Below are 27,173 nucleotides of genomic sequence, written 5' to 3' on the forward strand. Positions count from 1 at the left end.
CATATTTTGTACCATTGAATCTCCATATGCAGCCTAACACAAGGAAAGAATTGAGTTCTAAGCCAGTGAAACAAAATCAAAGGATATCTTTGATATACTGTCTCCAGGGATTAACTGCTTCTGTGGATATTAATGAAATGGTCATATTTTAACATTCAAGTGAATTCCATTCCTTGTTCTCAATCACTCTCATTTGCTTATATGTTCCTGTGGTATTTCATAGACTATTGGGCCTATGTGTTACTGAACCACTTGGCAGATACGAACATAACCATTCTGTGGCTGAGCTCCTCCTTGACCTGCAGACAAAACAAAACATGGTCACTCCTTGAACGTCCCTCCTTGTCTATCCTGCACATGGTTTTGCATTCAACAGTGCCAACACAAAGCAAGTTACATTTGAGGGCTATCTCTTGAAGCTAAGTAATATATAATAACCTACTTGTATGGCCTTCCATACAGCACAACAATATCTTTCTACTTTTCTGAAGGAAAATCTCGTTTCTTTCTCAGCGTTCTTGCTTGGAGTATTTTCCCTCAAACTTGAGAGTTGGGCAGCATGATCAGTCCCAAGAAACTCATTAGAATGGCAAGGAAGTGGCAGAAGGTAGCTGCCCTTGGTAGGAAAAGGATCTCATTGGAAAGAATCAATAGGGGTGTGGATGCAGACAGCTGCAGCACATCATTGGTGGCCGATAAAGGCCATTTTGTTGTTTACAGCTCTGACAGAAGACGCTTTGTGATTCCCTTGGCATATCTTAACAGTGAAATCTTCAGAGAGCTTTTCCAAATGTCTGAGGAGGAGTTCGGAATACAAAGTGCAGGCCCCATCATACTGCCATGTGATTCAGTCTTTTTGGACTATGTGATCTCATTCATCCAACGCGGTATTGCAAAAGATTTGGAGAGAGCTTTGATCATGTCTATAGCTTCCAGTAACTGCTCATCCTCTTCATACTTCCCTCAAGAACAGAACAATGAGCAATTACTATTGTGTGCCTTCTGAAGAAATCACACTTAATTTTTGTAATTGATCCACACAAGTTTAGTTATATAATGAGAATTTCCAAAGTATCTTCTTCATGTTTTCTTGTCTTCCCATGGGTTATATAGCTTATTGCCTCCAAATGAGTTGTGGACAAAATCCGTTATGCTTAGAAAAGTGGTTACTACAAGTGCTATTAAGTTTACTATTCATTTTTCTCATATAGATTATACTTCTGCAATAGGTGATTTCAAATTATTAGACTTCCCATCAAAAGATTTTAACTTCTGTTTAATTTCTTCATGTACACCCTGATTCACTGAAGGAAAAACCTCATGGGACTGGGAAATTGTTAGATTCTATCAATCAAAACCTCCAAAATTTCAGTCTTAAATTACCATACACTCTGTTTTTAGAGCTGCCAGCTAGATTGGATATGATGTGTCCTTATACCACATAACAAATATGATGAAATATCATCCTCTGTACGCACCTTGATGCACTGATTACCAACATAAAAGAAAAAAAAAACCAAGATTACCATGCATTTGTTTTTGATATTATAACTTATCACATGGTTTTGCATCCAATTTTCCCCCAGGAGCGCAGACGCTAATCATCTTTTTGGGGTCCTCCAAGCACCATATTCTAATTGATGAGCACTATAGAGGCTATGGGACAGAATCAAACACTCAAATGACTGTCAAATTCGTATAAGGTACTACAAACCAAGTACTAGATTCCCCTGTTTTCCTAGAAGCCAAACACATTGGTAAATAAAGGAACACAGAAATGAAAGCACAGTCATCTGGCTGAAAAAGGGGACAAATAATATATGGCTAGTGATACTACATATGAATTAGACAATGATCCACAAACACATATCAAATATGCCCAGCTCTCAAATCTTCCACTCTGCAAATCCCACCTGGTTCCTTTGCCTTTTACACAAGGCATGTACCTTGTTTGGGTCTGATATTCCGTCCCACATCCTCTATATGGAACTCATCAATTAGAATATGGAGCTTCCTAAAAAATAGATGGCAAAGTTTTGGATTTCTTGTTGGGTTTAATCTTCATACTGAATGAGATTTCCCACTGTCCTCAATAAAATCCTTTTGGAAGATCCTAAATATTTACTTGGTTCATAATATAAACTTTTGGGGCTGTTTCAGATTAGTTTTCCCAAATGAAACTAACAGTATCACATTGTGAGGTCAGAGATTGTTCTGTTTCACTTTCAATACGTGGCATCTGATGGGCTGTTCAAATTGATAGAAATTAATTTACTGGAGATTATAAATGCATTATGGTAAGCAATGAACGACTTGAAAAAAATATTAGGAAAATTATTTTGATGTATATATGAAACTAAAATTGTATGGATGATTCACAAAATTTGAGCCTAATTGCTTCAGTAGGCACATAGTAGTGCTTGTTTATTGTACTTTTGTTCTTGAAGGAAGTGTGAAGAAGATGAACAGTTTCTGAAAGCTATAGACATAATCAAGGCTCTCTCCAAGTCTTTTGCAACACCATGTTGAATAAACGAGATTATGTAGTCCATGAAGACTGAATCACATGGCAGTATGATGGGGCCATCACTTTGTATCCCAAACTCCTCAGACATTTGCAAAAGCTCTCTGAAGATTTCAGTATTGAGATACATCAAGGGAATCATGAAGCGTCTCCTATCAGAACTGTAAACAACAAAGTGCCCCTTATCAGCCACTGATGATGTACTACAACAGTCAGCATCCACATCTCTGTTGGTCCTTTGCAAGGAGATCCTTTTCCTCCCAATTGCAGCTACCTTCTGCCAATTCCTTACCATTTTGATGAGCTTCTTGGAATTGATCATACTGTATTACTCTCAAGTCAGAGGGAGAATACTTCAATAAAGAATGTTGAGGGAGGAAATTTGAGGTTAGAACACAGAAAGGTGTTGTTGTGCTGAGTGGAAGGCAGTTCAAGGAAGCTATTATATATTACCAAGCCCAAGACAGTCACTCAAATAGTCAAATGTAACTTTCTTAGTGTTAGGATTGATTGGGTGCAGAAGCATGTGCTGCCTGGACAAGGAGGGGTCTTCAAGGGGTGGCTGTGTCCAGCGGCTCAAAAGGGTCAAGGTGGAGCATAGCCATATATTGGTGCCTATTTGCCTGGCGGCATATATTTCCTTCTCTTTCCATTAAATCATTTTGCAGATAGGACCAGAAATATTTTGTGGCTATGCTCCCATCTTGACTCTGGAGCCAAGAGCAGCACCAGATGCAAGCACTCCTTCAAGGTCCCTCCTTGTCCATCCAGCACATGGTTTTGCATTCTATGTTGCCAACACATTGAAAGTTACATTTCGGGGCTATCTCTTGAAGCTGAGTAATATATAATAACCTACTTGTATTGCCTTTCACACAGCACAACAATATCTTTCTATTTTTCTGAAGGAAAATCTCATTTCTTTCTCAACATTCTTTCTTGGAGTATTCTCCCTCGAACTTGAGAATTGGATAGCATGATCAGTCCCAAGAAGCTCATTAGAATGGCAAGGAAGTGGCAGAAGGTAGCTGCCCTTGGTAGGAAAAGGATCTCACTGGGAAGAATCAATACGGGTGTGGATGCAGACAGCTGCAGCACATCATCAGTGGCTAATAAAGGCCATTTTGTTGTTTACAGCTCTGACAGAAGACGCTTTGTGATACCCTTGGCTTATCTTAACAGTGAAATCTTCAGAGAGCTTTTCCAAATGTCTGAGGAGGAGTTTGGGATACAAAGTGATGGCCCCATCATACTGCCATGTGATTCAGTCTTTATGGACTATGTGATCTCATTCATCCAACGTGGTATTGGAAAAGATTTGGAGAGAGCTTTGATCATGTCTATGGCTTCCAGTAACTGCTCATCCTCTTCATACTTCCATCAAGAGCAGAACAATGAGAGATTACTATTATGTGTCTTCTGAAGAAATCACACTTAATTTTTGTTATCGATCCACACAAATTTAGTTGGATAATATACATAATGAGAATTTCCAAAGTATTTTCTTCATGTTTTCTTGTCTTCTCATAGGTTATATTGCTTATTGCCTCCAAATGAGTTGTGGACAAAATCTGTTATGCTTAGAGAAGTAGGTACTACAAGTGCTATTAAGTTTACCATTCATTTTTCCCATATAGATTATACTTCTGCAATAGGTGATTTCAAATTATTGGCCATCAAAAGTTTTTAACTTCTGTTTAATTTCTTCATGGTGCACCCTGTTCCTGTGAAGGAAAAACCTCATGGGACCGGGAAATTGTTAGATTCTATGAATCAAAACCTCCAAAATTTCCGTCTTAAATTACCATACACTGTTTTTAGATCTGCCAGCTAGATTGGATATGATATGTCCTTGAACCACATAACAAATAGGACAAAATATCCTCCTCTGTATGCTCCTCAATACACAGATTGCCAACATTAAAAAGAACATGATTACCATGTATTTTTTTCGATATTGTAACTTATCACAATGGTTTTGTATACAATTTTTCCCCAGGAGCTCAAACGCTATCATTTTTTGGGGGGTCCTTCAAGCCCCATTTTATAATTGATGTGCAATATAGAGGATGTGGGACAGAATCAAACACTCAAATGACTGTCAAATTCATAAATGGTACTACAAGTACTAGTTTCCCCTGTTTTCCAGAAAGCCAAACACATTGGTGAATAAAAGAAACAAAGAAATTAAAGCAAAGTCATATGGTTAAAACAGAGGACAAGTATACATGGCTAGTGATACCATATATGAATTAGATAGTGATCCACAAATGGAAATCAAATATGCCCTGCTCTCAAATCTTCCACTCTCTGCAAATCCCACCGGGTTCCTCTGCATTTTACACAAGGCATGTACCTTGTTTGGGTCTGAAATTCTGTCCCACATCCTCTATATGGGACTCATCAATTAGAACATGGAGCTTGCAGGACCCTGAAAAATAGATGGCTAAGTTTTGGATTTCTTGTTGGGTTTAATCTTCATACTGAATGAGATTTTCCCATTGTCCTCAATAAAATCCTTTTGGAAGATCCTAAATATTTACTAGCTTCATAGTATAAACATTTGTGTCTGTTTCAAATGAATATTCTTAAATGAAACTAACAGTATCACATTTGGAGGCCAGAGATTGTTCTGTTTCACTTTCAACACATGACATTTGATGGGCTGTGCATATTGCTTGAAATTGATTGACTGAAGACTATATAAACATTATGGTAAGCAATAATGAACTTGAAAGATAATCTTGGAAAATCATTTTGATATATATATATACACATATATATATGTAACTAAAATTGGGTGGATGATTTACAAAATTTGAGCCTAATTGCTTCAGTAGGCACATAGTAGTGCTTGTTTATTACACTTCTGTTCATGAAGGAAGTGTGAAGAAGATGAACAGTTGCTGAAAGCTATAGACATAACCAAGGCTCTCTCCAAATCTTTTGCAACACCACGTTGAATAAATGAGATTATGTAGTCCATGAAGAATGAATCACATGGCAGTATGATGGGGCCATCACTTTGTATCCCAAACTCCTCCTCAGACATTTGCAAAAGCTCTCTGAAGATTTCAGTGTTGAGATGCACCAAGGGAATCACAAAGCGTTTCCTATCAGAACTGTAAACAACAAAGTGCCCCTTATCAGCCACTGATGATTTACTACAACAGTCAGCATCCAAATCTCTGTTGGTCCTTGGCAAGGAGATCCTTTTCCTCCCAATTGCAGCTACCTTCTGCCACTTCCTTGCCATTTTGATGAGCTTCTTGGAATTGATCATACTGTATTACTCTCAAGTCAGAGGGAGAATACTTCAAGCAAGAATGTTGAGAGAGAGGAAATTTGAGGTTAGAACACAGAAAGGTGTTGTTGTGCTGAGTGGAAGGCAGTTCAAGGAGACTATTATATATGACTAAGCCCAAGACAGTCACTCAAATGTAACTTTTGTAGTGTTAGGATTGGTTGGGTGCAGAAGCATGTGCTGCCTGGACAAGGAGGGGCCTTCAAGGACTGGCTGTGTCCAGCAGGTCAGAAGGGTCAGGGAGGAGCACAGCTATATATTGGTGCCTATCTGCTTGGCAGCATATAGTTTCTTCTCTGATATATTTAGTTTCAGTTAAACCATTTGCAGATGGGACCAGAAATATTTTGTGGCTATGCTCCCACCTTACTCTCCAACCAAGAGCAGCAGCAGGTGAAACCACTCCTTCAAGATCCCTCCTTATCCATACAGCACATGTCCATGTAGCACTTGGTTTTGCACCCTGCAATGCCTAACACATGGTTACATAGATGTTTGAGGGTCTGTCTTACCTTTCACAGATAATATGGCTGTTAGATCGGTTTGTGCTAGTTTTCTTGTGCCTTAGCCAATGCATAGGCATCTGTTGTTAGAATGAGATAACACCTCAACTAATTGGAGTCATTATGTCTTCAGATAACCTAGCAAAATGTAAAAAGATGAGTCTTCTGCTATGATCTGGCTGAGTGCATTGATTGCATAACACAACCAAACTTGCCTCCCCCTAAATGTCCTTGTGGTCCAACCATCACATGGCTTTGCATTCGTTGAATCCCTACAAAATGATAGATACAAATTATTTACTGTCTCAGGCCTCATTACTATATAACTGACCTGCTTCCATTCTTCATCCCAAACACAACAATTCTATCCTAGACTCCTGAGATTAAGGTCTCCTTTCTTCACTTGTTCAAAGTTCTCTCTTATTTACTCAAGTGAATAAGCATGATCAATCCCAAGAAACTCATCACGATGGCAAGGAAGTGGCAGAAGATAGCTGCCATGAAGAGGAAGAGAATCTCTCTACCAAGAACAGATGAGGTTTTGGATGCTGATGGTTGTAGTACATCCGCAGTGGCAGATAAAGGCCATTTTGTTGTTTACAGTTCTGATAAGAGACGCTTTGTGATTCCGTTGGTGTATCTCAACAATGAAATCTTCAGAGAGCTTTTGCAAATGTCTGAGGAGGAGTTTGGAATACAAAGTGAAGGCCCCATCATATTGCCATGTGATTCAGTCTTCATGGACTATGTAATCTCATTCATCCAACATGGTGTAGCAAAAGATTTGGAGAGAGCTTTGATTATGTCTATAGCTTCCAGTAGCTGTTCTGCTTCTTCACACATCCTTCAAGGATACAACAATGAACAAATGCTCCTATGTGCTTTCTGAAGCAATTGTGCTCAAACTTTGTAAATCATCCACACAGTTTTAGTTTGGCTATATAGTATATACATCAACAGAATTTTCCAAGTATTTGCTTTTCCCAGTAAATTACAGCTTACTGCCTCCAAATGGTAAACAAGGTTGTTGCAGCCGTATAAGTAAATAGTGCCAGGGCAATGCTCCATTACCGAACTTTTTTTTTCATTATGTAAGGGAAACCTCATTGATTTTTTTGATAGGCAGGGGACCTTTTCTCCAAATGGGATTTTAATATATCAAACCAGAACTTGTAGTGTGTCCAAATAGACACAAGCATCCAAACCTTCTATATTTTCAATCTTCAAATTTCATCTAATGGAACTTGCCCTGGTTCCATGAATTAGTTAGCTCTGGAATTACTTCTTGTTCCAGTACTTCATAAATAATCCTGTGATTTCTGAGCTGCCAGCTAAATCGGATATGATTTGTCGTTGAACTGCATAACAAATAGGAGGAAATGTCATCCTCTGCATGCACCATGATTCCCTGATTGGAAACATAAAAAAACATGACCACTGTGCATTTATTTTCAATAATGTAACTTATCACATGGCTTTGCATCCAAATTTTCTCCATGAGTTCTAGAGCTATCAATTCTTGAGGGTCCTGCTAGTCCCAAATCCTAATTGATCAGTTCTACAGTTAATGTGTGAAGGCATTGGATGGCATGTGAGGGCATTGGATGGCTTGTGCATTATGTGTTTTTTTGGTTTCTAAAACCATGACTTGAATTCCCATATGTACCCAATTGACACATAAGCAGGCAGAGGATCTGTTGGCACATTGTTCTCTCCATGATCCATTTATTTCAGACTATCAGTTGTCAGTTTCCAGCTAAAGGGATTGGATCTATTATCACTAAACCACTTGGAAGATAGGACCAGATGTACTGTGTGGCTGTGCTTTTGACTCTTCATGCAGTACCTTCAGAGCCACTTCTTAAAGGTCCCTCCTTGTCCATGCAGCACATGGTTTTGCACCCAACTGACCCTAACACAGAGAAGGTTACAATTAAGGGCCTCCAATATATAATAGCTCACTTGCATTGCCTTCCACTCAGCATAACAATTCCTTTATAGTGTTCTAGCTGAAAATCTCCTTTCTTTCTCAACATTCTTGCTTTAATTATTCTTCTTCTAACTTGGTAGGACAGCATGATCAGTCCAAAAAATCTCATCAGAATGGCAAGGAAGTGGCAGAAGGTGGCTGCCCTTGGAAGGAAAAGGATCTCATTACAAAGATTCAATAGGGGGGTGGATGCAGACAGCTGTGGCACATCATCAGTGGCTGATAAGGGCCATTTTGTTGTTTACAGTTCTGATAGACGACGTTTTATGATTCCTTTGGTGTATCTTAACAATGAAATTTTTAGAGAGCTTTTCCAAATGTCTGAGGAGGAGTTTGGAATACAAAGTGATGGCCCCATCATATTGCCATGTGATTCAGTCTTTATGGACTATGTGATCTCATTCATCCAACGTGGTATTGGAAAAGATTTGGAGAGAGCTTTGATCATGTCTATGGCTTCCAGTAACTCCTCATCCTCTTCATACTTCCATCAAGAGCATAACAATGAGCGATTACTATTATGTGTCTTCTGAAGAAATCACATTTGATTTTTGTAATTGATCCACACAATTTTAGTTGGATAGTATACATAATGAGAATTTTCATAGTATTTTCTTCATGTTTTCTCATTTTCCCCTTAGAGTATATTGCTTATTGCCTCAAAATGAGTTGTGGACAAACTCTATTATGCTTAAGAAAGTAGCTACTGCAAGTCCTATTAAACTTACCATCTTTTTTCCCATATAGATTATACTTCTGCAATAGGTGATTTCAAATTATTAGACTTCCCATCAAAAGTTTTGAACTTCTGTTTAATTTCTTCACACTGCATCCTAATTCTGTGAAAGAAAAACCTCATGGGACCGAGAGAGTGTTAGATTCTCAGAACCAAAACCTCCAAAATTTCACTCTTAAATTACCATCCAATTCGGCTTAACCTGGTTTGCTAAAGCAGTTCTTTTTATTTTTTTCAGTGCTTCAAAGAAGGTCCTCTGATTTATGATCTTCCAGCTTAATTGGCAATGATGTGTCTCTAAACCACATAACAAATAGGAGGAGATATCATCCTCTGTATGCACCTTGATGCACTGATTTGCAACTTAAAAAAACTTGACCACCATGCTTTAGTTTTTTGATAGTGTAACTCATCACATAGTTTTGCATCAAAAGTTTCCCCTGCAGCTCAGAAGCTATCATCTTTTAGGGGTTCCTGCAAGCACCATCTTCTAATTGATGTTCACCCTAGAGGATTTTGGACAGAGTCAAATGCTGAAAGCCATGTACTAGTTTCCCTTGTTTCCAAAATCCAAAACATATTGGTGAATAAAAGGCACAGAGAAATGAAAACAAAGTCATCTGAATAAAACAGGGGGAAAGTAATATATGGCTAGTGATACCATACATAAATTTGATATCAAATTTTCCCAGATCTCAAAATTTACCACTCTGTGAATCCCACCTAGTTCCTTTGCATTTTATACTAGGCATGTACTTTTTTTGGGTCTTAAATTCTTTCCCACATTCCTATTAAACTTATCAATTAGAATATGGGGCTTGCAGGACCCTGAAAAATAGATGGCAAAGTTTTGGATTTCTTGTTGGGTTCAATCTTCATACTGAATGAGATTTTCCCACTGTCCTCAATAAAATCCTTTTGGAAGATCCTAAATATTTACTAACTTCATAGTATAAACATTTGGGGCTGTTTCAAATTAATATTCCTAAATGAAACTAACAGTATCACATTGGGAGGTCAGAGATTGTTCTGTTTCACTTTCAACAGATGGCATCTGATGGGCTTTGCATATTGCTTGAAATTAACTGACTAAAGACTATAAATAATTATGGTAATCAATATTGAACTTGGAAAAAAAAAGGTACTTGTCAAATTATTTTGATATATGTATGAAACTAAAATTGTATGAATGATTTACAAAATTTGAGCCTAGTTGCTTTAGAAGGCACATAGTAGTGGTTGTTTATTGTACTTCTGTTCATGAAGAAAGTGTGAAGATGAACAGTTGATGGAAGCTATAGACATAACAAAGGCTCTCTCCAAGTCTTTTACAATGCCACATTGGATAAACAAGATTATGTAGTCCATGAAGACTGAATCACATGGCAGTATGATGGGGCCATCACTTTGTATGCCAAACTCTTCCTCAGAAATTTGCAAAAGCTCTTTGAAGATTTCAGTATTGAGATACCCCAAGGGAATCAGAAAGCGTCTTCTATCAGAACTGTAAACAACAAAGTGCCCCTTATCGGCCCCTGATGATGTACTACAACAGTCAGCATCCACATCCCTGTTTGTTCTTTGCAAGGTGATCCTTTTCCTTCCAATTGCGGCTAACCTTCTGCCACTTCCTAGCCATTTTGATGAGCTTCTTGGAATTGATCATACTGTATTACTCTCAAGTCAGGGGGAGAATACTTTAAGCAAGAATGTTGAGAGAGAGGAAATTTGAGGTTAGAACACAGAAAGGTGTTGTTGTGCTGAGTGGAAGGCAGTTCAAGGAAGCTATTATATATTACTAAGCCCAAGACAGTCACTCAAATGTAACTTTTGTAGTGTTAGGATTGGTTGGGTGCAGAAGCATGTGCTGCCTGGACAAGGAGGGGCCTTCAAGGACTGGCTGTGTCCAGCGGCTCAGAAAGGTCAAGGTGGAGCGTAGCCATATATGGGTGCCTATTTGCCTAGCAGCATATATTTCTTTCTCTTTCCATTAAACCATTTTGCAGATAGGACCAGAAATATTTTGTGGCTATGCTCCCATCTTGACTCTGGAGCCAAGAGCAGCACCAGACGCAACCACTCCTTCAAGGTCCCTCCTTGTCCATGCAGCAGATGTCCATGTAGCACTTGGTTTTGCACCCTCCAAATCCTAACACAGAGTTACATGGATGCCTGAGGGGTACGTCTTACCTTTCGCAGATAGCATGACTGTTAGATCGCTTTGTGCTAGTTTTCTTGTGCCTTAGCCAATTCAAAGACTTCTGTGGTTAGAATGAGATAACACCTCAAATGACTGGAGCCATTATGTCTTCAGATAACACAGCAAAATGTTCTTGTGTCTTCTGCTATGATCTGCCTGAATGCATTGATTGCATAACACAACCAAACTCGCCTGCTCCTCAATGGCATTGTGGTCCAACCAGCACATGGCATTGCATTCATTGAATTCCCACATAATGTGACATATAAATTATTTACCGTCTCAGGCCTCATTACTATATAACTGACCTGCTTCCATTCTGCATCCCAAACAAGACAGAAATTCCATCCTAGATTCCTAAGATCAAGGTCTTCTTTCTTCACTTGTTCAAAGATTTCTCTCTTATTTACTCAAGTGAATAAGCATGATCAATCCCAAGAAACTTATCAAGATGGCAAGGAAGTGGCAGAAGATGGCTGCTATGAGGAGGAAGAGAATCTCTCTACCAAGAACAGATGAGGTTTTGGATGCTGATAGTTGTAGTACATCATCAGTGGCAGATAAGGGCCATTTTGTTGTTTGCAGTGCTGACAAGAAACGCTTTGTGATTCCATTAGTGTATCTCAACAATGAAATCTTCAGAGGGCTTTTGCAAGTGTCTGAGGAGGAGTTTGGGATACAAATTACAGGCCCCATCATATTACCATGTGATTCAGTCTTTATGGACTATATGATCTCAATCATCCAACGTGGTGTTGCAAAAGATTTGGAGAGGGCCTTGATCTTATCTATAGATTCCAGTTACTGCTCATCCTCCTCATACTTCCATCAAGAACAGAACAATGAGCAATTACTATTATGTGCATGCTGAAGAAATCATACTTAAACTTTGTAATGATTCACAAAATTTTAGTCTAATGGGAATTTTCAGGTCATTTTCTTCATGTTTTTTTCTTGTCCTCCTCGATTTATTGCTTATTGCCTCAAGATGGTAAACATAGTTGTTGCAGCCATCTAACTATTCCCAGGACATAGCCGTTACTTGATTTGTTCTCTTTGTAAGATAATTCATCATGCAAACTATGAGGGAAAATAACTCAATTTAGAATAATTTTATGCAAAATTGCTGTGAATCATTTACATGTTTTTGCCAATTAATTACAAGAGAGAAGCTGCAGCTCATCAGCTAGAATGTGTTGAAATTGAAACAGAAGAATTGATGGCCAAATGAATATTCTATGGTAATAAGCTTTCATGAAAGGGCCTTATTGAGGGAATGCAAAATCTTGTCTAATATTACCAGATATCTTCCAATGATCTCCCACTAACAGAGGACTGTTGCTGTTGAACTTTCATTCTTAGTTGTATTGATGATTTGTTGTTCTACTTTATGTTCTAAGAAGTTTGATTTTTCAATGGTATTTCAACAGTCCAACTTCTACCAAGAAAAATTTTAGTCTCTTCTTATAATTAATAGAAGGAAATCAAGTAGTTCATATTGAAACTACTGTCAAACTGACTTCAATAGTTTGGTGCCAGCTAAATTAGATATGATGTGTCCTCAAATCACATAAGGACATGGGATGAAATCTCATCCTTGGTATGCACCTTGATGCACTGATTTGAAACATGAAAAAACAGGGTGGTGCATGTGTTTTTCAACAATATAACTAATCACATGGTTTTGTACTAAAAGAATCACGGCATGAAGAAACTTCGTTAAATGGAGTGTCTAAAACCCTGTTGATATATAATCCACTTCCATGGCCTTCCACTCAACATAGCAAAAACTTTTCAAAACTCTAAGATCTAAATCTTCTTTTCTCTTCTTTCTCAAAGTCATCCATCCATAGTATAGAGAGCCAAGAAGCTAGTCAAAATGGCAAGGAAGTGGCAGAGGATAGCAGCCCTTGGGAGGAAAACAATTTCTTCACCAAGAACCAAAGTTGACGTTGATGCAGACAATTGTAGCACATCAGTGGCTGACAAAGGCCATTTTGTTGTGTATACCACTGATAAGAGGCGGTTTATGATTCCCTTGGCGTATCTCAGCAATAATATCTTAAGAGAGCTCTTCAAGATGGCTGAGGAGGAGTTTGGACTGCAAAGCAATGGGCCTATAACTCTGCTTTGTGATTCAGTCTTCATGGAGTACATACTCCCACTCATCCAACGAGGTGTAGCTAAAGATGTGGAGAAAGCCTTGCTCTTCTCCCTTGCCACCAGTTGCTGCTCACTATTGCCTTCCCATCAAGAACATATGAGCCAACAATTACTTGTTTGTAGCTATTAACTGTAATTTGTAATGATCCACACAATTGTATAGTGATACATACTTTACAATTGCCAAAACTTTTCTCAGTTTTTCTTCCATTATAAAGTAACTAAATAGAGTTAAGCAGCATTGATAGCCAACAGGGTGGACATGATTTACATTGTTCTCCTGGTGGCCTTTATCAAGAAGTCTGGTCAATATCAACTTAAGAGCATCGTTTCATCAAATATCTGGAGAAGTGTCATAAACTCCTTTTATGATTCAAATCAGTACTGTGGATTTTTTTTTTTTTTATAACAAAAAAAGAATCAATTATATTGTCATCTTAGTGAAAGCCATCTTATTTGAGACTGACAAAGTGTAAGACCTTCTGAATTCTTCAAAATTTATTCTCCATCAAAATATTTTAGTTAATACTTGTAGCCATTGAAATTCAAATATGAATTTTGGATCATAGAACACACTATAGCAGGCTTTTAAAGCAATATCTCATTCAGACTGCCTCAGCCTTCTCCAAAAGGTCAAGAGAACCATGTTAAGCCTGATGCCCCCAACAGCTTTTCTTTCCCAAGGCATTGTTACTAGATTTGCTCCAGGGTTGAACTTTAACAGTATTTACCAACTTTCACTGGCCTGAAGGAAATGTTTGTTGCAATAGTAAAATGATACTAGGCTTATCTGGTGAGAGAAATGGCTTCTAGTGGCAAACAAACTATGGTCCAGAATCAGTTTGGAGAGCCAACTTTTCAATGGATAATACCTTTGAAGAGATTCCTGGTAAGAGCTGGCACCACCAATTTTGAGGTAGATGTTTGAGGGGCCGGTCTTAGTTTTCCCAAATGATATAACTGATAGATCAGTTTGTGCTAGTTTTCATTTGCCTTACCCAATGAGATAGATCAGTTTGTGCAGTTAGAATGAGCTGACACCTCAACTCACTGGAGCCATTATGTCTGCAGATCACTTAGCAACATGTAAGGATATGTATCTTCTGCTATGTCTGTGGATAACTTAGCAAAATGCAAGAGGTGCCTTCTGCTATGATCTGCCTGAATGCATTGATTGCATAACACAACCAAACTTGCCTGCCCCTCAGTGCCTTGGGGTCCAACCAGCATATGGCTTTGCATTCATTGAATCCCCACAAAATGAAGGATACAAATTATTTACTGTCTCAGGCCTCATTACTATATAACTGACCTGCTTCCATTCTGTATCCCAAACATAACAGCAATTCCATCCTAGTTCTTCACTTGTTCAAAGTTTTCTCTTTTATTATTTACTCAAGTGAATAAGCATGATCAATCCCAAGAAACTCATCAAGATGGCAAGGAAGTGGCAGAAGATAGCTGCCATGAGGAGGAAGAGAATCTCTCTACCAAGAATAGATGAGGTTTTGAATGCTGACTGTTGTGGTACATCAGCAGTGGCAGAGAAGGGCCATTTTATTGTTTACAGTTCTGATAAGAGACGCTTTGTGATTCCGTTGGTGTATCTCAACAATGAAATCTTCAGAGAGCTTTTGCAAATGTCTGAGGAGGAGTTTGGAATACAAAGTGAAGGCCCCATCATATTGCCATGTGATTCAGTCTTCATGGACTATGTAATCTCATTCATCCAACGGAGTGTAGCAAAAGACTTAGAGAGAGCTTTGATTATGTCTATAGCTTTCAGTAGCTGTTCTGCTTCTTCACACATCCTTCAAGGACACAACAATGAACAAATGCTCCTATGTGCTTTCTGAAGCAATTGTGCTAAAACTTTGTAAATCATTCGACACAGTTTTAGTTTGACTATATACACCAAGAGAAATTTCCAAGTATTTTCTTCATGCTTTCTTTTTTTCTCAATAAATGATAGCAGAGTGCCTCAAAATGGTAAACAAGGTTGTTGCAACCATCTAACCAAATAGAGCCAGGGCAATACTCCATTTCTGAACTGATAATATTAACTTTTTTTCATTATATAAAGGAAATTTCATTGATTTTTTTGGATATGCAGTGGACCTCGTTCTGGGTTTGATATATACACATATCTATATCTATATCTAATTATCTATATAATCCCAGAATTTGTAGTGTGTCCAAATATACACAAGCCTGCAAACCTTCCATATTTTCAATCTTCAGATTTCAATGGGATTAACCTAGTTCCATGACTTAGTAATAGTTCTGGAAGTGTCCTATGTTCCAGTAGTTTATTAAGAATCCTCTGATTTATGAGCTGCCAGCTAAATTGGATACAATTTGTCCTTAAACCACATAACAAGCAGGAGGAAATATCATCCTCTGTATGCACCTTGATTCACTGACTGGAAACAGTTAAAAACATGACCACCATGCATTTGTTTTCAATAATGTAACTTCTCACATGGTTTTGCATCCAGATGTTCTCCAGGAGCTTGAGAGCTATCAATTTATGAGGCTCCTGCAAGCCCCAAATCCTAATTGATGAGCAATATCAGGGATTTGGGACAGAATCAAAGACTCAAAGCTGCATTGTCAAATTCATATGTTGGACTACAAGCCATGTGCTACTTTCCTCTGTTTTCCCTATGGGGGTCATCATTTAGAATGTGGGGCTGGCAGGACATTGAAAAGTAGATGTTAATGCTTTGGATTTTAGTTACATTTAATCTCCATGTGCAGCCCCATACAAGGGGGGTTTCAGTTAATGTGTGAAGGCATTGGATGGCTTGTGCATTATGTGGTTTTCTTGGGTTCTAAAACCCTGAATCTCTAGAATTCCCTTATGTGCCCAATTGATATAAGCAGGCAAAGGATCTGTTGGCACATTGTTCCCTCCATGATCTATTTATTTTCCAGTCTTTGTTCAGTTGTCAGTTTCAAGCTAAAGGGATTGGATCTATTGTCACAAAACCACTTGGCAGATAGGACCAGATATACTGTGTGGCTGTGCTTTTGAGTCTTCATGCAGTACCTTCTCAGCCACTTCCTAAAGGCCCCTCCTTGTCCATGCAGCACATGGTTTTGTACCCAACCAAGCCTAACACAGAGAAGGTTACATTTAAGGCGCTGTGTTGGGATTCCTAATATATATAATAGCTCGATTGCATTGCCTTCCACTCAGCACAACATCACCTTTCTAGTGTTCTACCTGCAAATCTCGTTTCTTTCTCAACATCCTTGCTTGAATTATTCTCCCTCAAAATTGAGATTCGGACAGCATGATCAGTCCCAAGAAGCTCATCAGAATGGCAAGGAAGTGGCAGAAGATGGCTGCCCTTGGAAGGAAAAGGATCTCATTACAAAGAATCAACGAGGGTGTGGATGAAGAAAGCTGCAGCATATCATCAGTGGCTGAAAAAGGCCATTTTGTTGTTTACAGCTCTGACAGAAGACGCTTTGTGATTCCCTTGACGTATCTTGACAGTGAAATCATGAGAGAGCTTTTCCAAATGTCTGAGGAGGAGTTTGGGATACAAAGTACAGGCCCCATCATACTGCCATGTGATTCAGTCTTTTTGGACTATGTGATCTCATTCATCCAACGCGGTGTTGCTAAAGAGTTGGAGAGGGCTTTGATCATGTCCATAGCTCCCAGTAACTGCTCATCCTCTTCATACTTCCACCAAGAACAGACCAATGAGCAATTACTCTTATGTGCCTGCTGAAGAAAACTATACTTAAATTTTGTAAAATGATTCAACAAAATTTTTGTTTGATAACATATATAGTGAGAATTCTCAAAGCATGTTCTTCATGTCTTCTTGTCTTCCTCGTAATGATCACTTATTGCCACCAAACGATAAACTAGTTTCTGCAGTCATCTAACCAAGTATTTCCAGGACATAGCCACTACTCGATTTGTTTGCTTGGAAATATAATTCATCATCTAAACTATGAGAAAAAATGACACTAATATAGAAGAATCAAATACAAAATTACTATAAATTGCTCACTGTTCTTTCTCAATTAATTACAAGAGAGAACCTGCAGCTCATCAGATAAAATGTGTTGTAAATGAATCTCCAAATGTACTGTCTCCATCAAAACATTTTAGTTAATATCGGTAACCATTGAAAATTCAAATTTGAACAAACTTGGATCATAGAACAATCTAAAATGGGCTTTTAAAGCAATATCTCATTCAGACTGCCTCAGCTTTTCCACAAAGGTTCAATGTCAAGCCTGATGGCCCCAGCATAAAACCCTGCTTTTCTTGCCCAAGGCATTGTTACTAGATTTGCTCCAGGGTTGAACTTCAACAGTATTTACCAACTTTCACTGACCTGAAAGAAATGTTTATAGCAATTGTAACAGGCTGCTAGGTGTATCTAGTGAGAGAAATGGCCTCTAACGGCGACCAGACTATGGTCCATGGTCAGGTTGGAGAGGCAACTTCTTAATGGATGATACCTTTGAAGTGATTCCTGGTAAGAGCTGGCACCTCCCATTTTGAGGCGGATGTTTGAGAGGTCCATCTTAGCTTTCCCAAATGATATTGTGCTAGCTTTCTTTTGCCTTATCCAAGGCATAGACTTCTGCAGTTGGAATGAGCCGACACCTCAACTCATTGGAGCCAATATGTCTGCAGATCACTTAGCAACATGTAAGGATATGTATCTTCTGCTATGTCTGTGGATAACTTAAAAAAATGCAAGAGGTGTCTTCTGCTATGATCTGCCTGAATGCATTGCTTGCATAACACAACCAAACTTGCCTGCCTGGCTGTCCCTCAATGCCGTGTGGTCCAACCTGCATGTGGCTTTGCATTCATTGAATCCCCACAAAATGAAGGATACAAATTATTTACTGTCTCAGACCTCATTACTATATAACTGAACCGCTTCCATTCTGCATCCCAAACATAACAACAATTCCATCTTAGTTCTTCGCTTGTTCAAAGTTTTCTCTCTTATTTACTCAAGTGAATAAGCATGATCAATCCCAAGAAACTCATCAAGATGGCAAGGAAGTGGCAGAAGATAGCTGCCATGAAGAGGAAGAGAATCACTCTACCAAGAACAGATGAGGTTTTGGATGCTGATGGTTGTAGTACATCCTCAGTGGCAGATAAAGGCCATTTTGTTGTTTACAGTTCTGATAAGAGACGCTTCATGATTCCGTTGGTGTATCTCAACAAGGAAATCTTGAGAGAGCTTTTGCAAATGTCTGAGGAGGAGTTTGGAATACAAAGTGAAGGCCCCATCATATTGCCATGTGATTCAGTCTTCATGGACTATGTAATCTCATTCATCCAACGCAGTGTAGCAAAAGATTTGGAGAGAGCTTTGATTATGTCTATAGCTTCCAGTAGCTGTTCTGCTTCTTCACACATCCTTCAAGGACATAACAATGAACAAATGCTCTTATGTGCTTTCTGAAGCAATTGTGCTCAAACTTTGTAAATCATCCACACAGTTTTAGTTTGACTATATACACCAAGAGAATTTTCCAAGTATTTTCTTCATGCTTTCTTTTTTTCCCAATAAATGACAGCAGAGTGCCTCAAAATGGTAAACAAGGTTGTTGCAACCATCTAACCAAATAGAGCCAGGGCAATACTCCATTGCTGAACTGATAATATTACTTTTTTTTTCATTATATAGGGGAAATTTCATTGATTGTTTTATTTATTTATTTTATAAGAAGTGAACCTTGTTCTTTGATTGATATATATATATATATATACATATATATTGAATCCCAGAATTCTTAGAGTCTCTGAATAGACACAAGCATACCAAACCTTCCATATTTTCAATATTCAAATTTCACCTAAAGGGACTTAACCTGGTTGCTTGAATTAGTTAGCTCTGGAGGTATTCTTTGCTCTAGTATTTAATAAAGAATCCTCTGATTTATGAACTGCCAGCTAAATTGGTTGTTAGCTGTCGTCAAACCACAAAACAAATATAAGTAAATATCATACTCTGTATGCACCTTGATTCACTGATTAGCAACATAAAAAAACATTGATACCATGTATTTTTTTTTTTTGATGATGTAACATATCACATGGTTTTGCATCAACATTTTCCCCAGGAGATCAAGAGCTCTCAATTTTTGAGGCTCCTGAAAGCCCCAAGTCCTAATTGATAAGCAATATCAGGGATTTGGACCAGAATCAAAGACTCAAAGCAGCACTGTCAAATTGATATATGGGACTACAAACCATGTACTACTTTCCTCTGTTTTCCCAGCAGCCAAACACACTGATAAACAAAAGAAACAGGGAAATGAAAACAAAACAACCTCTTTGTAAGTTGAGTTTTGAGTCAATCCAAGAGCTATAGATGCTTGTCTCTCTTGTCTTGGTTTTGGGGTCTCCATGGATTTATCTGATGAAAACCCCATTTTTGAAAAGTTCAGAGCGGGAGCTATATATATTGGTTTGGCTCAGAAACCCCATTTACAAACAGGTAACATTCTTTACATTTTTTTGTTTCTTTTTTTCTTATCACTGTGTTTGGCTGCTGGGAAAACAGGGGAGGAGAAAGGTAACATACGGCTAATGATATCATATATGAATTGTATAGTGGTCAATGAACAGAAGTCAAACATGTCTAGCTATGAAAATCTTCAATTTTTGGCAAATCCCACCTGTTCCCTTTGCATTGTATGCAAGCCACGTGCCTTGTTTGGGTCTGAAACTCTGTCCCACATTCCTATGGGGGTCATCAACTAGAATGTGGGGATTGCAGGACCTTAAAAATTGATGGTAATGTTTTGGATTTTTAGTTTGGTTTAATCTCCATCTGCAGCCCCACGCATGAGGATCGTCAGTTTATGTGTGAAGGCATTAGATGATTTGTACATTTTGGGTTCTGAAGCCATGAATCTCTAAAATTCCCTAATGTACCCAATTGATATAAGTAGGCAAAGGGTCTGTTTGCAAATTGTTCCCTCCATGATCCATTTATTTTCCAGTCTTTCTTCAGACTATCAATTGACAGTTTCCAGCTAAAGGGATTGGATCTATTGTCACTAAACCACTTGGCAGGTAGGACCGAGTATTCTGTGTGTGGCTGTGTTTTTGAATCTTCATGCAGTACCTTCTCAGCCACTTCCTAAAGGCCCCTCCTTGTCCATGCAGCATATGGTTTTGCACCCAACCAAGCCTAACACAGAGAAGGTTACATTTAAGGCGCTGTGCTGGGAGTCCTAATATATATAATAGCTCAATTGCATTGCCTTCCACTCAGCACAACAGCACCTTTCTAGTGTTCTACCTGCAAATCTCATTTCTTTCTCAACATCCTTGCTTGAATTATTCTCCCTCAAAATTGAGATTCGGACAGCATAATCAGTCCCAAGAAGCTCATCAGAATGGCAAGGAAGTGGCAGAAGATGGCTGCCTTTGGAAGGAAAAGGATCTCATTACAAAGAATCAATGAGGGTGTGGATGAAGAAAGCTGCAGCACATCATCAGTGGCTGATAAAGGCCATTTTGTTGTTTACAGCTCTGACAGAAGACGCTTTGTGATTCCCTTGGCGTATCTTGACAGTGAAATCATGAGAGAGCTTTTCCAAATGTCTGAGGAGGAGTTTGGGATACAAAGTACAGGCCCCATCATACTGCCATGTGATTCAGTCTTTTTGGACTATGTGATCTCATTCATCCAACGCGGTGTTGCTAAAGAGTTGGAGAGGGCTTTGATCATGTCCATAGCTCCCAGTAACTGCTCATCCTCTTCATACTTCCACCAAGAACAGACCAATGAGCAATTACTCTTATGTGCCTGCTGAAGAAAACTATACTTAAATTTTGTAAAATGATTCAACAAAATTTTTGTTTGATAATATATATAGTGAGAATTCTCAAAGCATGTTCTTCATGTCTTCTTGTCTTCCTCGTAATGATCACTTATTGCCACCAAACGATAAACTAGTTTCTGCAGTCATCTAATCAAGTATTTCCAGGACATAGCCATTACTCGATTTGTTTGCTTGGTAATGTCATTATCTAAACTATGAGGGAAAATGACACAAATTTAGAATAATCAAACACAAGATGACTCACTCACTGTTCTTTGTCAATTAATTAAAAGAAAGAAGATGCAGCTTATCAGATAGAATGTGTGTAAAATGAAACACAATAATTGCTGGCAATACGAATATGTTGAATGCTAAATTTCAGTTAGCTGTATTTACTAGGAAATACCACAAATGTCTACAGGTTCTCTATACTGTGCACATGGTACATTATTTAGATTTCTCATAGAAAGCATTGTAGAAGTGAAGAAAAAAAAATAATTTATAGAACTCTATTGAGGGAAAACTTCAAAATCTCATCCATATTGCCAGATATATTCTGATGAACTCTCACAAACAGTGGACTGATGCTGTAGAAATAATAGGAAATCAAGCAATTCCTGTTGAAACTACTGTCAAACTCACTCCAAAAGGTTGGTGCCAGCTAAATTGGATATGATGTGTTCTTAAAGTGCATAAGTAGAGGATGAAATCTCGTCCTTGGTATGTACCTTGATGCACTGATTTGATACACGAAAAAATAGGATTATCATGCATCTGTTATTCAATAATATAACTTATCACATGGTTTTGTTCTAAAGAATTGGAACATGAGGGAATCTGCATTAATGGAGTATATCAAACCGTGTGAATATATAACTCACTCCCATTGCCTTCCACTCAACACCAGCAAAAACATTTCACAGTTCTAAGATCTGAATCTTCTTTTCTCTTCTTTCTAAAACCATTCAGTCCATAATATACAGAGTAAGGCAGCATGATAAGCCCCAAGAAGCTCAACAAAATGGCAAGGAAGTGGCAGAGGATAGCAGCCCTTGGAAGGAAAAGAATTTCTTCATCAAGAACAAATAACAATGAGGATGAAAAAAGTTGCATTACATCAGTGGAAAATGAAGGCCATTTTGTTGTGTACACTGCTGATCAGAGGCGCTTTATGATTCCCTTGGTGTTTCTCAGCAATAACATCTTCAGAGAGCTCTTCAGGATGTCTGAGGAGGAGTTTGGACTGCCTAGCAATGGGCCCATAACATTGCCTTATGATTCAGTCTTCATGGAGTACATAATCCCACTCATCCAACGAGGCATGGCTAAAGACATTGAGAAAGCTTTGCTATTTTCAATTGCAACCAGTCACTGCTCACTGTCGTCTTCCCATCAAGGACAAATGGGCCATCAGTTACTTTTTTGTGGCTACTGAATTAGTCTAATCTGTAATTGGTACTAATTAACACAACTACAGAATGATATATTCTTCGATAATGCCCAAGATTTTTATCTCAATTGTCTTCCATTGTAGTGTAGTAGCTAGCCAAAGTAGAACAACATCGATAACAGCAAGAGCAGACATGATCTAAACAATTCAACAGAAGAATGCTATCCCACCAAATCTCTCTGCAAATATCACAACAGATATGATTCAAGTATCAACAAATCAAATTTCTTTTAAGAATCACTTATAATTTCATCTTAAAAACCCTCATTTCATGTGATCAGAGTAAAAAAGATGCTAGCACCAATGGTCCAAAACACAATCCTTTCGGTACTCTGCAACCTGAAACTTAGAGCTATAAGTTTCTTCCTCTAATTACCTCTGTTCTTAAGACTGTGTCATGTCATTTTCTCCTTTCTCTTCCTTGCTCTCCAAGGTTAAAAGATGATGTCTACTTCCTCTGTTTCCTCGTCTCACTGATCAAATCATTTTAATTACACCTGCTTTGTACCAAACATGTCGAAAGATTAATTTGGTTAGAGAGCATGAAACAGCTAAATTTTATTTTTCGATGTTAGAAGGACAAAGCATGTCTTGGTTTTTTCTTTTCTGTTAAGCTACAATCCCTTGTGAGGAAAAAGATCATCTCATCTTTGTGAATTAAACACTTGGGCATGTTCTGAGCTAATGCTTTTTTCTATGCAGAAATGTGTAGTAGTGATGCAAATGGCGAAAATGAAGAAAATTCTGGGAATTATTCGCAAGGTATATTATTAAGCTAAAAATTGTGTTGATCATTTGAAAAATCTACCTATCATTAATTCAGTAACTACAAACAAGTAATCTCGAGTTCATCTGTTCTTGGTGGGAAAAGAAAGAAGATGAGGACTGAGTGTAAGCAACTGATGTAAGCAAAGCTTTCTCCAGATCTTTAGCTACACCTCTCTGGACCAAAAAGATGATGTACTCCATGAAGAATGAGTCACAAGGAAGTGTGATAGGTCCGTCAATTGGCAGCCCAAACTCCTCTTCAGACATCTCAAAGAGTTCTCTGAAGATCTCGCTGTTGAGATAAACTATCGGAATCATGAATCGTCGTTGGTCAGCTGTGTAGACAACAAAATGGCCCTTATCAGCAACTGACGATGTACTACAATAGCCAGCATCCAAATCCTGATGGGTTCTTGGAAGAGAAATTCTCTTCCTCCTGATGGCAGCTACCTTCTGCCACTCCCTTGCCATCTTGATGAGTTTCTTGGGATTGACCATGTTTATTTTCTGGGTAAATTATAGAGAGCTTTGATGAAGCAAAGAAGGGAGACTTTGATTTTATAAGTCTAGGAAGGTATTGCTGTGTTGAGTGCAATGCAAATGGAAGTGGACTAGTTATATACTCACAAGGCCAGAAACAGTACAAAGGCATATCTTTCAATTTTTTGGGGATCAAATAAATACAAAACCATGTGCTGATTGGATCTCAGGGAGGGGTGGGCCTGTTTGGTTCTGTTCTGAAATCAATACATCAAGGCAGATCATAGCAGAAGATACATCTCTCACCTATTTGCCAAGTGATCCACAGACATAATGGTCCAATCAGTTTAGCTGTCAGCTCATATAAACCACAGAAGGTTATGCATGTGGGAATAGAAACACATTGACCAAGGTACAATGGTAGTAACAAAAAAAAAAAGTGGCCCCTCATCTAACTAGGAATCACTTCAGACGCCTTACTACAACAAGCCATTAGGTGTATCTAGTAAGAAAAATGGCTTCTGATGATCACCAGGCTATAGCCGACAACTAGCCTAGAGGTACAAGTTGAATTGATTCCTGGTAAGGTCAAGTACCACCCATTTTGGTAGATGTTTGAAGGATCTGTCTTAGCATTCCTGGACAATATGTCTTAGATTGATTTTTTTCCAGTATCCTTGAGCCTTAAACTGCTGTACCTTTTTCTCCTATATATAGATGTCAATGAGCAGACAGCTAAGCTGAATGGATATGGCAAAATGTAGTAGATGTGTCTTCTGCTGTAACCAGTATTGATGCAATGGTGGAAACATAGATGGAATCAGCATATGTTTTTCCATTGTTTCAGTCCCAGCAACATGAATGTTACACTTATGTACTATCTTATAGCCTTGTTAGTATATAAGTAACCTATTTCTATTAGCAATCCACTCAACACAGCAATACCATCTCATTTCTTTGCTTCTTCCAAGTCTTCTCTCTAATTTAGCTGGAAAACAATCATGATCAGTCTCAAGAAACTCATCAAAATGGCAAGGAAGTGGCAGAAGGTAGCTGCCAGCTGGGGGAAGAGGATTTCTGTTCCAAGAATCGATCAGGGTCTGAATGCTGACTGTTGTAGTACATCATCAGTGGCTGACAAGGGCCATTTTGTAGTCTACACAGCTGACCGGAAACGCTTTATGATTCCACTAGCCTATCTCAACACACAGATCTTCAGAGACCTCTTCAAGATGTCAGAAGAGGAGTTTGGACTGCCTAGTGATGGACCTATCACATTGTTTTGTGATTCATTCTTCATGGAGTACATTATTTTCTTGATGCAGAGAAGTGTAGCTAAAGATTTAGAGAAAGCTTTGCTTATGTCATTTGCTAACACTAGGTCCTCTCCTTCTTTCTTTTCCCACCAAGAACAGATGAAACCGAGATTCCTTGTTTGCAGTTACTGAATTAAGGATAGCTCGATTTTGCAAATGATCAACTCATTTACATCTTATAAAAATCCCAGGGCTCTTCTTCATATTTCATTATCTCAGCACTGAAAATGATCAAATTTGTTGGTTGAGAATTGCCTCATTTCTTTTCTTGTATTAGTCCTCTTTGTTGTGCCCATTATACTATCATTTATCAGAAACTTCCAAAAATCTTTCATTTCACAATTCAAATCAGTAGCAAACTTTACACTTCTTCCTCAGAATGGATTCCATCTCACCATCGAAGGTATGAAATATTGGAAAAAGTACTTTTTGATTCTGCAGAAACATCAGACCCCTGTCTCTGCTGATTATAGGCTCAGACATAGTACAAATTAAAGGTAATAAAGCTAAATATTTAGTGGAATATTAGTTATAAATGTTCATTACGCAACAACAAAGAGCCACTATAATGAGTAAGTAAAGTGAGTCTACAGGTTAAAAGAAAGCAGCTTTGCATAATTTACCTACCAAGCTTCCAAGCATGGTATCTTCACCTTCATTTTTTTCACAAAAACCTGCCATTTGAAAGTGGTAAAAAATATTCTTCCAAGTAGTTTTCAGACCTTTAGTGCCTAATGGAAATGAAGCAGGTTGGACCCAACATGTCGAAATCCAGCTAAGAGGATACCAAAGAGTGGCTTCGATTGTCTTGACAGTGAATGAGAAAATGCTTTCTGCTCATGATTAAGCTTTGCCCAGCTCTCCAGAAGTCCCAATCAGGACTCACTGAACTCAGTTTTCACATATTTTTTTGAAGGTAAACTGTGATTTATGAGCTGGAAGCTAAGATGATTGTCTTGTAGGGAATTAAACCGAATTCCCAACCCGTGAGAAACAAAATTAAAGAAAACACACGCCAAAGAAAAGATAATCACACGCACAAGACAGTATTTACGTGGTTCGGCAATTTGCCTACATCCACGGAGTTGCAGGGATATCACTATTATCAGGGAAGAATTCAGAGTACAACCTAGCGGCTACAATATTCTCTCTATATATATAACACGACAACCCCACCACACTAAAAAACCCTAATCATAAAGGGTGGTTCCACAATGGGCTAAACGGCCCAACAGGCCTCAATAAATCTCCCATTAAAAAGCCATGCAATATTATTCGGGTCGGGTCGTCAAATTGGATCAAACAAAACTAGGCTCCACAAAGCCCAACAAATCTCCCACTTGGAGACTAGTCCAATCACCAACATCAAACCGCTATCCTCCAAGAAACAATCCCTCATCCCTACAACTTATCCTCCTGTCCTCAAGCTAGAAGACCAATTGAAGCTGCGCACAGCTTCAACTTCTCAATAGTGACACCCTTAGTCAACATGTCTGCAGGGTTCTTAGATCCACAAATCTTCTCAAGTATTACCAGTTTATCCTCAACAAGATAACGGATAAAGTGGTATTTTGTTTGTATATGTTTCGACTTTGAATGAAAAGCCGAATTTTTGGCAAGAAAAATTGCACTCTGACTGTCACTGTGTAGAATGCCCATCTCCTGCTTCTTACCCAATTCATCTAAGAAACCATGTAGCCAAATCATCTCCTTTCCAGCTTCAGTTGCTGCAACATACTCGGCTTCTGTAGTAGACAAAGTAACAATCTTCTGTAGATTTGAAACCCATGATATAGCTGTACCACCTAGAGTAAAAACAAACCCAGTAGTACTCTTTCTACTATCAATATCACCAGCAAAATCAGCATCTACATAACCCTGCAATTTCAAACTTGCACCTGTGAAG

At 38.4% G+C, this 27,173-nt stretch overlaps 15 protein-coding genes across 15 annotated transcripts; 12 read left to right on the forward strand and 3 right to left on the reverse strand.

Annotated features, from left to right (window-relative positions):
* Positions 1-451: 451 nt before the first annotated feature.
* LOC117911833 (auxin-responsive protein SAUR64-like) lies at positions 452-1,134 on the forward strand. The gene has a single exon (XM_034826255.1). It carries the CDS (start codon positions 560-562, stop codon positions 1,004-1,006), a length of 447 nt encoding a protein of 148 aa, XP_034682146.1. The 5' UTR covers positions 452-559; the 3' UTR covers positions 1,007-1,134.
* Positions 1,135-2,399: 1,265 nt separating this feature from the next.
* Positions 2,400-2,819, reverse strand: LOC117911589 (auxin-responsive protein SAUR67-like). Its single transcript, XM_034825994.1, has one exon. It carries the CDS (start codon positions 2,817-2,819, stop codon positions 2,400-2,402), a length of 420 nt encoding a protein of 139 aa, XP_034681885.1.
* Positions 2,820-3,270: 451 nt separating this feature from the next.
* Positions 3,271-4,147, forward strand: LOC117911758 (auxin-responsive protein SAUR67-like). Its single transcript, XM_034826183.1, has one exon. It carries the CDS (start codon positions 3,501-3,503, stop codon positions 3,945-3,947), a length of 447 nt encoding a protein of 148 aa, XP_034682074.1. The 5' UTR covers positions 3,271-3,500; the 3' UTR covers positions 3,948-4,147.
* A 1,134-nt stretch (positions 4,148-5,281) lies between these two features.
* On the reverse strand, positions 5,282-6,067 carry LOC117911785 (auxin-responsive protein SAUR68-like). The gene has a single exon (XM_034826202.1). The coding sequence runs from the start codon at positions 5,805-5,807 to the stop codon at positions 5,358-5,360; it is 450 nt and encodes a 149-aa protein (XP_034682093.1). The 5' UTR covers positions 5,808-6,067; the 3' UTR covers positions 5,282-5,357.
* A 528-nt stretch (positions 6,068-6,595) lies between these two features.
* On the forward strand, positions 6,596-7,505 carry LOC117911742 (auxin-responsive protein SAUR68-like). The gene has a single exon (XM_034826157.1). The coding sequence runs from the start codon at positions 6,774-6,776 to the stop codon at positions 7,218-7,220; it is 447 nt and encodes a 148-aa protein (XP_034682048.1). The 5' UTR covers positions 6,596-6,773; the 3' UTR covers positions 7,221-7,505.
* Positions 7,506-8,137: 632 nt separating this feature from the next.
* LOC117911590 (auxin-responsive protein SAUR68-like) lies at positions 8,138-8,854 on the forward strand. The gene is made up of 2 exons (XM_034825995.1): positions 8,138-8,257; positions 8,402-8,854. The coding sequence occupies exons 1-2, from the start codon at positions 8,138-8,140 to the stop codon at positions 8,852-8,854; spliced, it is 573 nt and encodes a 190-aa protein (XP_034681886.1).
* A 2,584-nt stretch (positions 8,855-11,438) lies between these two features.
* On the forward strand, positions 11,439-12,201 carry LOC117911827 (auxin-responsive protein SAUR67-like). The gene has a single exon (XM_034826247.1). The coding sequence runs from the start codon at positions 11,682-11,684 to the stop codon at positions 12,126-12,128; it is 447 nt and encodes a 148-aa protein (XP_034682138.1). The 5' UTR covers positions 11,439-11,681; the 3' UTR covers positions 12,129-12,201.
* Positions 12,202-13,068: 867 nt separating this feature from the next.
* Positions 13,069-13,738, forward strand: LOC117911917 (auxin-responsive protein SAUR67-like). The gene has a single exon (XM_034826354.1). The coding sequence runs from the start codon at positions 13,137-13,139 to the stop codon at positions 13,548-13,550; it is 414 nt and encodes a 137-aa protein (XP_034682245.1). The 5' UTR covers positions 13,069-13,136; the 3' UTR covers positions 13,551-13,738.
* Positions 13,739-14,768: 1,030 nt separating this feature from the next.
* LOC117911850 (auxin-responsive protein SAUR68-like) lies at positions 14,769-15,407 on the forward strand. Its single transcript, XM_034826272.1, has one exon. It carries the CDS (start codon positions 14,830-14,832, stop codon positions 15,274-15,276), a length of 447 nt encoding a protein of 148 aa, XP_034682163.1. The 5' UTR covers positions 14,769-14,829; the 3' UTR covers positions 15,277-15,407.
* A 1,312-nt stretch (positions 15,408-16,719) lies between these two features.
* On the forward strand, positions 16,720-17,166 carry LOC117911591 (auxin-responsive protein SAUR67-like). Its single transcript, XM_034825996.1, has one exon. It carries the CDS (start codon positions 16,720-16,722, stop codon positions 17,164-17,166), a length of 447 nt encoding a protein of 148 aa, XP_034681887.1.
* Positions 17,167-18,377: 1,211 nt separating this feature from the next.
* Positions 18,378-18,993, forward strand: LOC117911618 (auxin-responsive protein SAUR67-like). The gene has a single exon (XM_034826020.1). The coding sequence runs from the start codon at positions 18,433-18,435 to the stop codon at positions 18,877-18,879; it is 447 nt and encodes a 148-aa protein (XP_034681911.1). The 5' UTR covers positions 18,378-18,432; the 3' UTR covers positions 18,880-18,993.
* Positions 18,994-20,824: 1,831 nt separating this feature from the next.
* LOC117911592 (auxin-responsive protein SAUR67-like) lies at positions 20,825-21,244 on the forward strand. Its single transcript, XM_034825997.1, has one exon. It carries the CDS (start codon positions 20,825-20,827, stop codon positions 21,242-21,244), a length of 420 nt encoding a protein of 139 aa, XP_034681888.1.
* A 1,003-nt stretch (positions 21,245-22,247) lies between these two features.
* LOC117911593 (auxin-responsive protein SAUR67-like) lies at positions 22,248-22,688 on the forward strand. Its single transcript, XM_034825998.1, has one exon. It carries the CDS (start codon positions 22,248-22,250, stop codon positions 22,686-22,688), a length of 441 nt encoding a protein of 146 aa, XP_034681889.1.
* Positions 22,689-23,513: 825 nt separating this feature from the next.
* On the reverse strand, positions 23,514-24,027 carry LOC117911619 (auxin-responsive protein SAUR68-like). The gene has a single exon (XM_034826021.1). The coding sequence runs from the start codon at positions 23,967-23,969 to the stop codon at positions 23,523-23,525; it is 447 nt and encodes a 148-aa protein (XP_034681912.1). The 5' UTR covers positions 23,970-24,027; the 3' UTR covers positions 23,514-23,522.
* Positions 24,028-24,979: 952 nt separating this feature from the next.
* On the forward strand, positions 24,980-25,399 carry LOC117911594 (auxin-responsive protein SAUR61-like). The gene has a single exon (XM_034825999.1). It carries the CDS (start codon positions 24,980-24,982, stop codon positions 25,397-25,399), a length of 420 nt encoding a protein of 139 aa, XP_034681890.1.
* Positions 25,400-27,173: the final 1,774 nt, after the last annotated feature.

This window comes from Vitis riparia, chromosome 3, assembly GCF_004353265.1.
Source record: "Vitis riparia cultivar Riparia Gloire de Montpellier isolate 1030 chromosome 3, EGFV_Vit.rip_1.0, whole genome shotgun sequence".
Lineage (NCBI taxonomy): Eukaryota > Viridiplantae > Streptophyta > Magnoliopsida > Vitales > Vitaceae > Vitis > Vitis riparia.